Here is a 15,536-nt window from a genome sequence, read left to right on the forward strand (position 1 = left end):
TAATTGCAGTTTACAGAATTTCGTTGTTTTGAAAGCTTCATACACATACACCTTAGTCGTTTGTTGTGATATTTATCCAATGCCATCTGCATCAAGATAAGTTAGTCATTGGATGTAACTTGAAGTCATATGCTATATTTATTTGTACTTCTGAGTAGGGTTATTCCCTACTATAGCTATGTCGTCTTCGCAAGTAGTGGCACAGAAACTTTCAAACCCAACTTGTCAACTACCTTTTGAGGCTACGAAGTTGTTAAAAAAGAATGTGTCCATAGTACACGTATGCCCCACTCGCACTTTCATGTTCTGTGGATCGTGATATTGAGGACAAAATTCTAGTTTGGCATTCAAATTAAAAGTATCATATCGTAGGAAAATCATGTTTAAAGTTTCAAGCTGATTAGACTTCAACTTCATCAAAAAGTACCTTGACCAAAAACTTTAACTAGAAGCGTGACAGATAGATGTCAGAAGGAACGGACGCACAGACCAGAACACATAATGCCCCTCTACCATCGTATGTGGGGGCATAAACAGGCATGGTTTATATACTTTTGAAAAATTTAGCTACAATGTAACATCGTTCCTCCTTGTCTTACACCTTGCTTAATATTGCATGCGTCTGAGATATATCCCTGCTATATGTTTGTATTGGTTTCTGTCTATCGTTTTGTTATATTATGTTTATATATTTGTTTGATATTTGTTTATTTGGTAACAATCCATTTTTTTTTGGTTTTAGACTAAATAAATACTATTCTTATTCTTATTCATGTTCATTTAACCTTAGAATTCGAAGCAGCATGCACCACTGTACATAACCGTGGAATAACCGTTCCACAGATGATATAGGATATGTTCCTTACGTCGTATCTACAATTCCCTTCCTTTTCTCGAATGTGACTTTTTACCGTGTTTGTATTAACATGAGCAACACAATGGTTGACATATGTGAAGCAGGATCTGCTTATCCTTCCGAAGCACCTGAGATCACCCCAGTTTTTGGTTGGGTTATTGTTGCTCAGTCTTTAGTGGTCTATGCTATTTCATGAGTACTATTATTTGTCTGTTTGTAGTTTTTCATATAAGCCATACAGAACGCATGGAACGCATGGCATTGTCAGTTTATTTTCGATTTGTCAGTTTGGCTTTTCACCTGGTATCTTTCGTCCCTCTTTTTCTACATGATATAAAAACTAAATTGACGAAAAATTGTTATTTATTCAAAATCATTAAATACAAAAAAGAACATATTGCAAATAAAACATTTGACATGAAAGTTTAAATTTAATAAGAAATTATAATACATGATTCATACGAAATTACATCAACTAAAATCATATCAATTTGATAAATGACAAGGTGGGGAGAAAAATATGCCCCATTAAAGTATCTACCTCTAAAGATAAAATTAAGGGAGGTATGCGGGTGGGATTTTTTGCGGATACATGTATATAAAAGTGTTGGAATGCTGCATCGATGACTTTGAGCAATCTGCTAGCCAGTTGTTCCTTTCCAAATATATTATCCGTCTTGTTAGAAAACTTCTCTTTATTTTTACCTTGTTTGAAACTTCTCTTTATTTTTACCTTGTTTGAAACTTCTCTTTATTTTTACCTTGTTTAAAATTAAATGTACTTAAAAAGTAAAACGTATACATTACAGTATTCATACTATGTGCTGTCTTTAACATGGAACATTGAACATGTTATCAGATTTCAGAGATTTGTTTATTGTAGATGCAGATCATTGATTTCCTGAAGGGTTTATAAATAACAATACGTATTCGTTAGTTTACTTTTACAAAGTTACTATAAATGGGAAGAATATTGTATATTGTTATATTTTTGTTATTATTGATTTCAATTTTTATGGGTTATTTGTACGTTTCTGTTTTGGTGAGTATTATTACGCATTCTTTTTTTTCAAATTCAAGATCATTGTTATGTTACTTTTTGACAATTTCGCTTGATTATCGTTCTTGTTATTCCCTTATTGTTATATCTATCATTTGTAATTTTAGGCCTTTACAAAACATAAAACCATCCTTTTCACAAAACTCAGGAAATACAAGTTATGTGTAAGTAATTGTCACTTTTACGAATTATATTTCAACAAATAACAAAACCAATCTGATTTTTTTAAAACCTTCATAGGAATAATAAAAAAAAATACAAGCCATTGTAAGGGTAGCATTTTTCTTTTTACAGCAAGCAAAACTCTTATAGGTGACGAAAAACTGTGTTCTGCTTATCAGAGACAATATAGGCCTATAATATTAATTGTACACATCTTTGCGGTTTTTTTTATCATTAATTTGTTCGTAATTGAAAAGTATGCCACAGCTCTGTATTTCTGTATTTCTATTTTACTTACTTACTTACTGCCCTTGTACGCCATTGGTGTAGGACACTAACGGACATTTTCCACTTTTGGTGGCGGTTTTCTGTATTGTGCCCATGTCTGTATGTATCAATAATAAATAATCAAATATTTTGCAGCCTCCTGAATTGAAGCTGCGACTTGGTTTTCACGTTGAAGAACAGTTAAATCCAAAAGGAGAAGGTATGTATGACCCGAAAGAAATTGTGTCATATTACATATCGTATTCTAAATATCAATTGAATACACAAGTGTGCTTATATAGAAATATCATATAAATGTTAATACCGAATGTTGAATGACCACACTCGTATTAAAAGAGACACCAATGTAATCCTTTAAGATCAGATCTATGGTATATCGGGGGATGGTTGATATGTGTGGAGTAGGATTTACCCTTCCAGAGCACCTGAGATCACCCCCAGTTTTTGGTGGGGTTCGTGTTGCTTAGTTCTTAGTTTTCTATGTTTTGTCTTTTGTACTATTATTTGTGTTTGTCTTTTTATTATTTAGCCATGACGTTGTCAGTTTATTTTCAATCTGTGAGTTTGACTCTCCCTCTGGTATTTTACACCCCTCTTTCATTTGTATTAAAAAAAAAAGACATCACTTACCGGTTTACTTTATTATGAACATAAAACCGATGTTTTCATCATTCTAAGTAATATCTGACGCCATTTTGTATTTTCTAGATAACATGAATGAATGTGTTCAGCTATCTTGATCTAGTTCGAACCGTACTTGAAAACATTTATTTTATTTTGTATAACAAATCGATTCATTAGTATGTGCTTTGATGATAATTAATCTTTTGTAGAACCTATAATTATATGGTGGAGTTTCTTTTCAAATCACAGTACAAGTTTTTATTCAAGCTGTGATGATGTTAAATGTTTTGTAACAAATAAAAAAGAATACCAAGACAACCCAAGAAATAAGGTATGAAAAGTATATTTATGTCCTTGCCGCAGCGTATGAAGTACATGTGTACCTCCCCCGCATTTTGCATCAAGTAGTTATCTATGCATAATAATTAAAATGTCAGTTTGAGGAAAATTTTTGATACGATTTTCAACTATATCGCGCTAAATGTTACTGTAGGAAAAAAACGATGAAGAAAAAAGGGACCAACATTGATGCCATAATGACGAACTGTAAATAAAGACAGCAAAACACTAAGTATTCAGACCCCAAAGAAGCCACACCACCAAAACCACAATAAACAGGGTGTGAATTAAGGTGCACATAAAAAATCAACAGTTTCTGCTCAACTAAAACAAACCTGGTTCGTTAACGGAAAATTTCTCACCATACGACATCAGCAACTTCATAAATAATTCGCTCAATTGAAGACTAAAATGCAGTTCACAAATATTTACCACCATGACATTTGGGATGCCGATCGCTCGGTATTTTATCAGATATTTGAAAAAGCTGAACGTCATTAACAAACGTAGTTTCATTTTCGTTTTGGTGTACACTGAATTGACTTGGAAAGTTCTTCAGTTAGATTTAAATTCTGTCAAATGATTCCAGAAGTGATACGACAAAGAAAATTATAATAATTCTTTTCGCTAAATACTTTATTCCAGGCTTTCTTGTTTGATGGCACCTTTCTGAAACCGCATGACCTTCCGCTACCACGTCAACCAGATGATTTATGGGGTCTATTTCAAGAGGAATCCCCTAAGAATAACTACTTACTCTCCCATTCTGAAGTCATGGACCTATTCAACATTACCAGCACATTTAGGAGAGAATCAACTTTCCCAATACTGCTCCGTGATGTACAAAGTATTGACTGGTTAGAGAGTAGTAAATATTTTGTGCCAACTCTTAAGAAAAACAAATACTTAACAGAACTATCTCCAGTAGTATATGTGCATAGTGACTGTAATCCACCATCTGGAAGAGATGAGTTTGTCAAAGAGCTGATGAAGTATCTTAAAGTAGACTCATACGGAAAATGTCTTCACAACAAAGACTTACCTGAAAGGTAAGGTTAACACAGACGCATCTTTTATTTGCATGCTTACATGTATATTTATGTTCATAGTAGAAGGAAACAATTCAAGTGTAAAAATTTTGTTTCGGTCATGCATTATGAGGCAAAAAAGTTTTCTTATACATTGGAAAAAGGTTTAAAAAACTTTTATTTTGTAGATGTATCTTATTTAAAATATGTATCTGGAAACTGAAACATAGAAAATGGGATTGTACCGACCTCTAAACCACCCAAGAGACTGAATTGAGTATACCAAATTGCGCCAATGCTAAAAGTGTTTCTCGTTTCTTATATAGACTAGACCTTTGGTTTTCCTGTTTGAAATGCCATTTTGGGGCCTTTTATAGCTTCCTGTTTAGTATGAGCAATGACTTCAAGTTGAAGGCCTTACTTTGATTTAAATGGTTTACTTTTTTACAAACTGTGACTTAGATGGAATGTTGTCTCATTGGCACTCATACCACATCATATACCACACCATCTTACAAATCGTCTGTAACATCGAATAAATACTATAATTGAGAACGGAAACGGGTGCTGTGTCAAAGAGACAACAACCCAACAAAAGAGAAGAAAAACAGCCGAAGGCCACCAATGGGTCCTCAACACCGCAAAAAAAATATATCCCGCAACCGGACACACTCAGGCTTAAGCTAGCCCTTAACAAAAATGTTTACTTTTCAGGATTTTCGTTATTTATTTTTTCCATATTGTTAAACAATTTGACAATAGTCCATACTTAAACTTGTTATGCATATTGAACGAAAATGAATGTCTGCAATATCTTTTTATTATCTAAAAACAGCAAAAAAGACTTTTTGTAGACGTCGCATGAATCTTCTTTTTATTACGGAAGACAAGTTTTTTGGGGTGCAAATATAAGTGCTTATAGCTATCATTCGGAGACGTACCCATACTAATGGTAAATCGTAATTGTATGAAATCATTGTTTATTGATTAGTCTCTAAGGAAACCTGCAAGATTTCCACAGCTTTTGATTTGCCTTATGAATGCAATGTAGGTACTCGGCGAATTTGGGTCTGTGACGTTACAGTAGGTTGTTTTCTATAGACATTTACATTATTTACCCAAATGACCTGAATTATATGTGACTAAAATAATATCAATAGATTTAAGTTTCCATCTTTAACAGCATGACGAACTATTTGTGTTTTTGGTTTCGAGTTTCCGAGCTGATGTGTATATTTGGTTATGATTGTGTTTGTTTAATCATTTTGCAATAAATAGATATTTGAAAGAAAAAAATATAACATGAATAATTTCAGAAGCATTTTCGGTTATCATGTATAATCAACAACTGCATAAATCTCAAGTACTGCCTAAATGCGATCTATTCAATTCAATGAATGACTTCAAGATCACATAACTTGTTTAGTATTACCCTTAACTTCTTTACAAGTAAAATCCAACACGATTACTACATTCATTTTGTAAGAAACAATTATAAGCAATATATTCACCTGGCAAAACGTATTGCAACACTTCCATTGAAAACAATGTAGAATGATATGATTGTAGAATGTGTATACTAATTTGGGTTCTGCTATACACTTTTGATCCTTTTATGGCATGGAATTTGTGTTATTAACTTACATTCAAAAAGTTGTGGATGAGTTTAATTCATAAAAATCTGTATTTGTTACAGAACCAATGTTTTGGAAAAAATGAGGCCTGCAAAATTTGTATTTTTTGTGAAAGCGCGAAAATACTTTTTTCCAGATGTATATATGACAAATAAAATTTTTCGTTAAACTTTTTAGTCTTATAGATCCCCTGCCTGGAATGTTTGATACAAAGTTCTACAAGCTAATGGCTAAATATAAGTTCACACTTGCAATGGAGAATTCTATATGTGATGACTACATTACAGAGAAGTTATGGAGACCGTTATACCTCGGTTCAGTTCCTATTGTTTTAGGTTCTACCAAAGTACAGGTATGAAAAGATCATGTGTTTAAAAGTTCACATAGGCGAAATTGATCAACATGTATGAAATGTGGCAAACTGAAATGCTTTTTGGTGCAAATGCAAAGTTCTGCAATGTTGTTCGCACCCATTTTTAGCGTCACCTGACTCAGTAGTCAAGTTCAAAACATTTTACATTAATTTTATAATATACTGTATGTATTTAACGCGAAAAAAATACTTTCTGAAAAAGATTAAGTTTTGGATTTGATAGTCGTTTGCAGCTGACATATCCCCCGGCATAAACGGTGGCAACTACAGTACTGTAACATTGTACAGGTATTCATTTATACTTCACATTTAGTTCCATTTGGTTCCATTCCTATGAATATGTTAGATCGTACATGTATAGTAATATAATAGCAATAGACTGCACTAAACCATAACTATATGGAAAACTTTTTTTTTTACATATTTTAAAAACTTATCTTCCTGACTATATATGTTAAAAAATTAAATCAACGCGTTATTAATTCTTTCCGTCTGAAGCACTTACAAACAGGATATAAACAAATAATTCTGGAAAGTGAGCTTGTTATGATGAATACAACAGCAAAACAGCAATTAATTTGCACTCATATAGTATAGATTCCCTCTGTTTCTAAATCAAAACAGAACTATCTTCTGATTTATAACTTCTTTGCAAAATGAATAATTTGTATAGGATGATTTACAAATGGGTTAATTCTATTTTCCAGGACTTTCTTCCGTCAAACCATTCCGCTATAATAATAAAGGATATAAGCTCACCTAAGAAAATAGCTGATTATATACACCTCTTGAACAATAATGATGACGTGTATAACGAATATACAGCATGGAAGAAGACAGGAGTCACCAATACATATCTAAAGCATGTTCTACAAAAACGAGATTTCATGGATCCCCATATGCGCGCCCAGTGTAATATTTGTAAAATTTTACATGAAAACAAAAGGAGAACGACATCGGGACTTCCTATATTAAGATACAGAGCAAATCACAGTCATTTTGGCTGTCCTGGTCCTGTGAAATTTAATCCAAAAGTTAAGCCGAGACCTTTTGAAAGCATATATAGACATTTATATTATCAGTCCATCTTTGAAGCTAAAGCGGTATCCCATTTTGCCAAGCTTAATCGAAAAGTAACTTCCAAGGAATTCAACGAATACTTATCTGGAATAACTACTGACGTCTTGTAAAAGTAATACTATGAATAACTGTATCCAGTCTCATATATATACAGATAAAATGTCGTGGAATATACCGTCTAGGATATGGAAAGTAAAACATTATTTTTTATGATTTCTTTTTATTTTATCTGCCAACTGTTAATTAACACACAAAAAAAATTTTTAACACACAATTTTCTTTTCAGGAAATGACTTGTTATAAGGAATATGACAGTTGTTTTAGATTTCTTCCGTTGATTGATAAAGTCTTAATACATTTGATTTCGTCAGTTTTTATGGACCTGAACCTTTTTTAAATCAACTTTGGAGTTCGTTACTTTTGCTATTAACATATACTTTCGTTTACATTTTTGACAAGTTTTCACATTCAAATCTATACATGAAACACCCACCTCCCACTAAATGGCGAAAATCCCCTTCCCGAAACCGTGGTTTAATTAACTTTTATCAATAGGCTTAATCATACTATTCAATATTCATTTATTACCGGATCGATTTTTTATGTCAAACATAAAAATACCTCAATCTTTATCTTAGTAACATCTGGACAATATACAGTGTAAACTTTATTGTATGAAATCGTCTAGTTATTTTCTTTTATAGAGGATTCAAGTTGTGATATCTGCAAATCCCTCTTCATATAGTAATATAAAGGTTTGAATTGCATTCGGTAACTTACTTATCCAATTTAAAGATCTTTAATAAGTTCTGTACATTGTATATGTTGCGTACATTTGGTTATTTTGTACAGGTTATTACTAGTACAAAAACTTTGTACGAGCAATTACTTGTATGATGCCTTTTTAAAAGTAATTGTTGTGATAATTCTTCTGTTTAAATTAAAACACGTGTATTCATATTTCGCAAGCATATTATCAACTATACAAATCATCGGCAGTTAAAAAAACGTGGCAGTGATAATTTGCATTTTCCCTGTTATTAAACTAAAGTTCCCAGTTAATTTATTTTATTTAATACTTTCTCTTTTGTCTTTGAGTCTTACAGGTTTAACTATTATTGTTATAATTTCGAATTATTGTATTACGTCAAATGATCCGTTAGCTACTTTCTACATACATTTAACTCTTAAGACTTTATCCTTTAATGATTTAATGTGCTTTAAAGTTTGTATTTTGTTTGCTTCAAGTTCACTATGTAAGATGTACAGTGTATTAGGTATACAATATATAAGTTAAACAATATTTCTAAACCTAAATTTATGTGTGTTTAGAATTCGATAAGCCACGATACGGGTGTCGGATATATTTTTTCATTGATATTAGTGGATAAAATCTTTATACTGGAAATGTGTTAAATGTATGCTGGATATAGTTATAATTACGTTAACTGTGGCTAAATTGAACTGTTACTAGTATAAATGTAGTGTTGGAATTCAAATTATGTATCTTTTTGACTAAGGTTGTGAGCTACAAGTATCCCCTATAACGTCAATGATACAGTGTAGCAGGATACCGGTATAACAGAACATATACCAATCATACCGATAGCAGCATTCCACAATATAAGAGGAATTTGGTTACACAAAAATTGGTACCAAAGCCTTTTCTTGTAAGACACGAAGACTAAATACACCTTTGGATGCTGAAGTACAAACACATACAAATTCAAATTGATGACGTCAAATAAAAAAAGAGTGAAAGTGACCCGTAGATGAACTAGAAAGGGCAATTACCCTATACTTGTTGTATTTTGTCAGATCTTATCCATTTGAACTTTTGAACGATAAAAAAATGTTTCACTAGTAAAAAAATATCTAGTGATTCAACCGATCTTCAAACATCAGTTTACAGTCAGCCAATACAATAATTTTGTACAAATATCTGACTATATTGCATGCCAATATATAGACAATAACTTGATCGTCCGAATCCGTAATCAACCACGTGTGCACGGTCATCAATGTTTATTTTGCACGTCTGAAAATCCATTTTTAGTCTTTACTGTAAGATACTATTGACCAAAGTAATCCATATCGATAAATTATTGTATTGATGGTGAACTTGCTATGTACATATTATTACCTTTGATAAGGTATCAACAGCTGAAGATATAAAATGCACAGGTAAAGTGAGATTTTCTTTTTATTAATACTGGTAGTGAATTTGTCACAATTTTTGTGTTATCTAATTAACCGTTTCCTCAGAAAATGCCATTTTATCAAAATGATTAAAATCTCAAGTCTGTTTGCTACATATGTACTATTCTAAATTACCAACAGGCATAACTGACTGATGCAGATTTTGAAAATATTCAAACGATGTATAGATATGACCATTGCTAAAGATGAGAATTTCTACAATAAATAATTATTTTCATAACATTAAGCCATGAGAAAAAGAGTCTTTACTGTCTCATTCATCAATTGTTTTTTTATTAACCGTTACATTTGCTTCTGCATTATACTGAACCTTTATTTTCATGATTGTTAATTAGACAATTATCCACCACAGCGCAGATAACGTTGATATAAGCAATTGTGGGCAACCGTATGGCCTTCAACAACGAAAACACCCATACCATATAGTTGGTTATAAAAGGACTTGACATGAAAAATACGAGACGATTAAATTGAGAAAAATATTAGCCTAATTTTTAACAAAGCAATGTATAGGTAAAACACATACATGGATGACAGGCGTGAACCTACGACAACAACCGAACTACAGGCTGTTGACTTGGGACAGTCACATAAAGAATGTGGTAGGGATTATTAGATCTCAACCCTCCCGCATGTTATCAGCACCTTACAGAATTGTAACACGTCAGTCACATAAAGAATGTGGTGGGGATTATGAGCACTCTACCCTCCCATATGTAATCAACCCTTAGAGACGTGTGACAGTCCCATAAAAAAGGAAAAAAGATAAACAGACAAACAAAAGTACACAAAACATAATATAGAAATCTAAAGACTAAGCAACACGAACCCAACCAAACTGGGGTGGGGGGATCTCTTTGTAATTTGGCACACATTGAATAATCTTGAATATAGATTTATAGATTAAGAATTTTCGAAGTCATCACAATAGACCACAAACCACAACATAAAAAAAACTTAAGACTGAGTAACAACAACTGGACTGATCTTTTGGAGTAAATAAACTCATCATAATTACCAGGACTAAATTTTGTATATACGCCACATCATACGCCATGCAATTTTGTATAACTTTGAAGACACATTAAATAAGTGAATATACTTCACGAATGATAAATATATAGTTTAGAGTTTTCTAAGTCAACACATTAATAAAAGTAGGATTAATGACGTAAAATGTATAATCATATAATAGATTAAATGTGTTTTAGCTGTGACGAATTAAGGTGGGATCAGTCTCTATTTAAGTCATACAAGCGCAATAGATATATTGAATTTACAATATAATGCAATAAAAAATGAATGATTTTATTTCAAATTGTACTTGTATTTGTTTTGAGAACGTAATTATTGAACGTAATTATCTTTATAAAAAGAAGGAGACAATCCTGCCTCGTGCATTGTCTTAAACTGGGTATAAGGGGGTATACATGCACAAAGTAGGGAAACAGGGCGGTAAATCTTAGAACCCTTCAATAACTAAGTTGCAAGGCCCATTGGATTGTCAAATGGCGTTTCTATCCTATCAAACTCTTTTTCAAGTGTTATTCCAAATTATCCGAATTAAAACCCCGATATACTTACTTTGCCAACATACTGCCTAAGGCAAAGGATATGATTTCTGTAAAAAAGATTATACTTTAGAAATCATAACATTTTTTCTAAAAGAAACATTTCGGGGTAAACTTAACAATCCTGTTAAAAAACCTTATTCTAATACTAGTAGGTTATCAATTCAACACTATACTAGTATTTAGATCTTTGAATATTGATTTTATTGGTATAATTATTGATTTTACTACCAGTGAAACAAAATAATTTAATACTATTGTTATACACATGAGCACTTTCACAGTTCTACAATCATCAGTTAATACCTATATGTTGGCATTGCACAAGGGGATGTTTTTCTCTGACTGTTTAAGTCATCTTTATACTAAATCCTTTGGATGTTGTATGTGTAATAATTGACTTTTGAGTCTTAGATACTTGATTTTTTTTTAAATTTGATTTTGTATTACTTGTTTTAAGCTTGAACTAGCTGTCAGTTTCTGCGAGTACGCTCAGATATGTACCATGTAGTTTTTTTCGTTGTTAGGATATATAAGTACCCTGCCACGCCGCCGGTCTGTGTTTTTGTTAGATCTTTTCTGCTATATATCGATCTATCGAGTTAAGCCATTTCAATAATTTTCAATGTTTGTTCTTATTTTATACTATACACAACTATCCCATGTTAGGGTAGGGTTGATCGTTTCAAGACATGTATAACTCCGCCAAATTCTATGAGTGCCTGTCCCATGTCAGGAGCATGTAGTTCGGTGGTTGCCATATTTGATTCATATAATTCATGTCTTTTTTTTTTTTTTAAAGTTAACTACATGTATACGGAATGAGTTTTTCTTATTGTTGAAATAGAGAATGGAAATGAGGAATGTGTCAAAATGACAACAACCCGACCAATGAACAGCCGAAGTCCACCAACGGGTTTTCAATACAGCGATAAAATCCGCAACCAGAGGCGTGCTTCACTAGGCCCCTACACAAAAATGTGTACTATCTCAGTGATAATGGACGTCATACCAAACTCCAAAATATATCAATGAACCAAAGTAAAAATAATCATACAAGACTAACACAGGCCAGATGCCCAAAACATTGGACAGGCGCAAAAATGTCGGGGGTTATTATTTTTTAAGAGATCTTAACCCTTCCCCTACCTCAGGCTAATGTAGGTAAACCAAAAAAACAACAACAAAAAAACACGGCAATACGCACAGTAAAACTCAGTTCAAGTTGTTTCATTGGAAATCATACCATATCTCATGTTTATATATGATTTTTGTGTTCTTGTATTTGTAGGAAGTGGCGAAGATTAATACTGTATTCAGTGACCACAACGATAGTTTTAGTAGTTGGTTCATATTGTTATGAAATATTTTTAACTGGTAAGTTTAAAATATTCCTGTACATACCAATAATTTCTATGAGTTCATTAAGAGTTTAGTGTGTGGTAGCAAGTTCCTGAGTCCCGGATATTCATCTAAAATACACATTCAAATTACTTACCTTTTGCAAATCTTGAGTTTTAGAAATGTTTGATAAGTAATGTTTCTTAGTTCAGTTGCAAATACAACATATATTGAAATGATAAAGTCTGATCAAATTTAGTAATGATAAATTGAAACTATAAGCTGGAGGAGCAAAAATAAATCATGGACCTTTTTTGAAGATATTTCATTTTTAAAATAAAGCAGGAAAAGGCTGACTCAGACTTTTACTTATATTTGCCAAGTCTGTCTCTAATCAAAAGAAAAGAAATCTGGAATCTGCCTAAATTTGGGTCAATGACCTTTTATGAATTTTTAAGTCTTACATCAACAGATAATGGGTGTTTTTTTTACCTTGTATCGTAAAGAACATGGTAAGGAGTTCGAACATCTGACACACATTCCAAACTCTCACCCAAGTTTATCCTTAAATTCTCATTTTTTTCTTATCGCCCGTTATAATTTAGACTTTACACGTTGTGGTTGGTTATTTCAAAAACACCTTATAATAAAGAAACACTTTTATCACTTTATTTAATCTTCAGTTTATAATGATTTCTATTTTGAAAATGCTAACAAAGAATACAAAATTGCAAACTGTATACATTATACCAAGAAAATTAAGGATATCATCATTCTTGGAGAAACGATAATATTAAGAGCAGGAAAGGCAGAGTTTTATTTGTGATATATACATGGAAAACTCCTTAATTTATTGAAACTAGTATTCCTCATTTGCATCATTGCCAATATCTAATAGACAAAGAAGAAAAATGCAAAGTCAGCAACAAAAAACTCTAGGTCAAACAAAGATAAACAACACCATCCATGACCAAAAATAAGTAAAACTAAAGATTGAGCGACAAAAAGAAGTAAACATGTTCTTGTCTTTAAAGGAATTTAGCATTTGTTATAAATCTTTGTTAGGTGCGGCTCTTTTAATTAACAAATTTTCCAATCTAATTAAAAATATAAAATATAGTTCTCTGATTTCGTTATACTTATGGGAGCCTAGTATATAGACGAACACGCGAGTTAATATGGATCATAATTTTAATCAGATGGCAAATATCCGAACTCAGTGCGGTTTAGAATTTGCTATATAATAGACATTTCATATTGTCAATGTCCTTTTATTTACCTTTAGAAAACGTGCTCTGTGTCATTTGCTTGCTGTTTCCTTGCTGAACATACAATATCTTCTTTTTCATTCATGTTTCGTTCAGGCTTTCTTTGAAGTACAGGTAGTTTCAAAGTGAGACAAAGCTGAAACTTTGTCAAATTGAAAAATTTGAAAGTCAAGTAAACAGTTCGTTCTTGGTTTTCTGTTCATTCCTTTTATGACAAAATTTCGTTTACGATACTTTTTAATCAGGAATACTTTGAATCAAACCATTTGATCATTAACTTATTAGACTTCACACTTTAATTATTCCAGAATGAGTACTGTAGATTATTTCCACGTTTAGTGTATTGATTAAGACAGCAAGGAAATATGATTAAAGACTTTTTTAATTTTACTAGAAAAAACTCATAAAAATGTTCTTTATTCAGTTATCTGTATTGAGATGCAAGAAATTAAAACAGGTGCATGACCTTAATAAAAGTCTGTAAAACAGGTATCTTTATTTAGTTTGTTTTACCATTATCTGACACTGGTCTGAACAGCCATCATACTGTTTATATATATTTTTAATTTGTTCATTCATCAGATCTCAGTTTGGTTTAACACTATATAATATATGATATATATGATGCATGAATATGATACGAAGAAATCTAGAAAAAATATACATTTTTGTAGAAAATTCATTAAGAGACGTCTGTACGAATGAAGATGACTGTGCAACAAGACAAACTAAAGATGAAGAACTTAATAGCAAAAATTTGGAAGTCTTAGCCAAACAAAGTCTTGCTGAAAGTAATACACCCTTAGGTTACGAGTCGAGTCCTTATAGTGAGCAAACTTTAGAGAGGAGTAATGAAAGACATCCATTTGTGCCGGTTGGTGATTTTAAAGAGAACGAAGAGTTCGAACAACTTGATTCAGAACCTACCTCCACAACAAATAATCCACATTCTAACAAAGATTCATATCAATATGCAGATACAACTGTGCCAACTTATTCTCTACTTAAACATTCAAAACTATCAACAGAAACACTAGTTCGGGGAATAGAAAAGCAGGATCAAGTGGCATCAGAACTTACACGTGATAATGTCAAACAGTCAAATATAAGAAAACAGACTCCTGCTATACCAAAGTTACTGTGGTGGGACTTTTATTCACACGGTGCAGGAAAAGATGACATAATTACCTGTAAACAAGGTGTCAAATGTCACGTGGTTTCAAATCGAAGTTGGACTGATCATCCAGATACAATGGTAAGACAAAATTCAAATAATTTATTGACCCTTCCTGAGCACCATAGATCACCCCGATCTTTTAGGGGTCATGTTGCTCAGTCTTAAGTTTTCGAGCTGTAAACTTGATTGCCCCTTTGTTATGTATCGTCTCTATTCAAATGAGATCACAAACATCTTTTTAAAATGATATATGGCTAGCAAAAATGTTAAGAGTACAATTTGTAGTATTATTTTCTGTACTGATTGATGCCAGTTGAACCAATTGAAAGTTATTTAGTAGAGTGTTTTTTCTGTATTGATTATTTTGTACTTTTAAAATGTATGTTTTTGTTATTCTATTACATGCAATTAGTTTTAAAGACAAACTTCAATTAAGAGTTTAAACACAGATTATTTATTCCTGTATAAGGTCATAAGTGTTTACTTCTTTATGAGCTATTTGAGTACAGGATGTT

At 32.1% G+C, this 15,536-nt stretch overlaps 1 protein-coding gene across 1 annotated transcript; it reads left to right on the forward strand.

Moving 5' to 3' along the window:
- The first annotated feature begins 1,777 nt into the window (after positions 1 to 1,777).
- Positions 1,778 to 7,554, forward strand: LOC134727234 (alpha-(1,3)-fucosyltransferase 10-like). Its single transcript, XM_063591612.1, has 6 exons — positions 1,778 to 1,898; positions 2,502 to 2,565; positions 3,200 to 3,321; positions 3,975 to 4,378; positions 6,169 to 6,343; positions 7,072 to 7,554. Exons 1-6 carry the CDS (start codon positions 1,818 to 1,820, stop codon positions 7,552 to 7,554), a joined length of 1,329 nt encoding a protein of 442 aa, XP_063447682.1. The 5' UTR covers positions 1,778 to 1,817.
- The last annotated feature ends 7,982 nt before the right edge of the window (positions 7,555 to 15,536 follow it).

The sequence above is a fragment of the Mytilus trossulus genome, chromosome 7, assembly GCF_036588685.1.
Source record: "Mytilus trossulus isolate FHL-02 chromosome 7, PNRI_Mtr1.1.1.hap1, whole genome shotgun sequence".
Lineage (NCBI taxonomy): Eukaryota > Metazoa > Mollusca > Bivalvia > Mytilida > Mytilidae > Mytilus > Mytilus trossulus.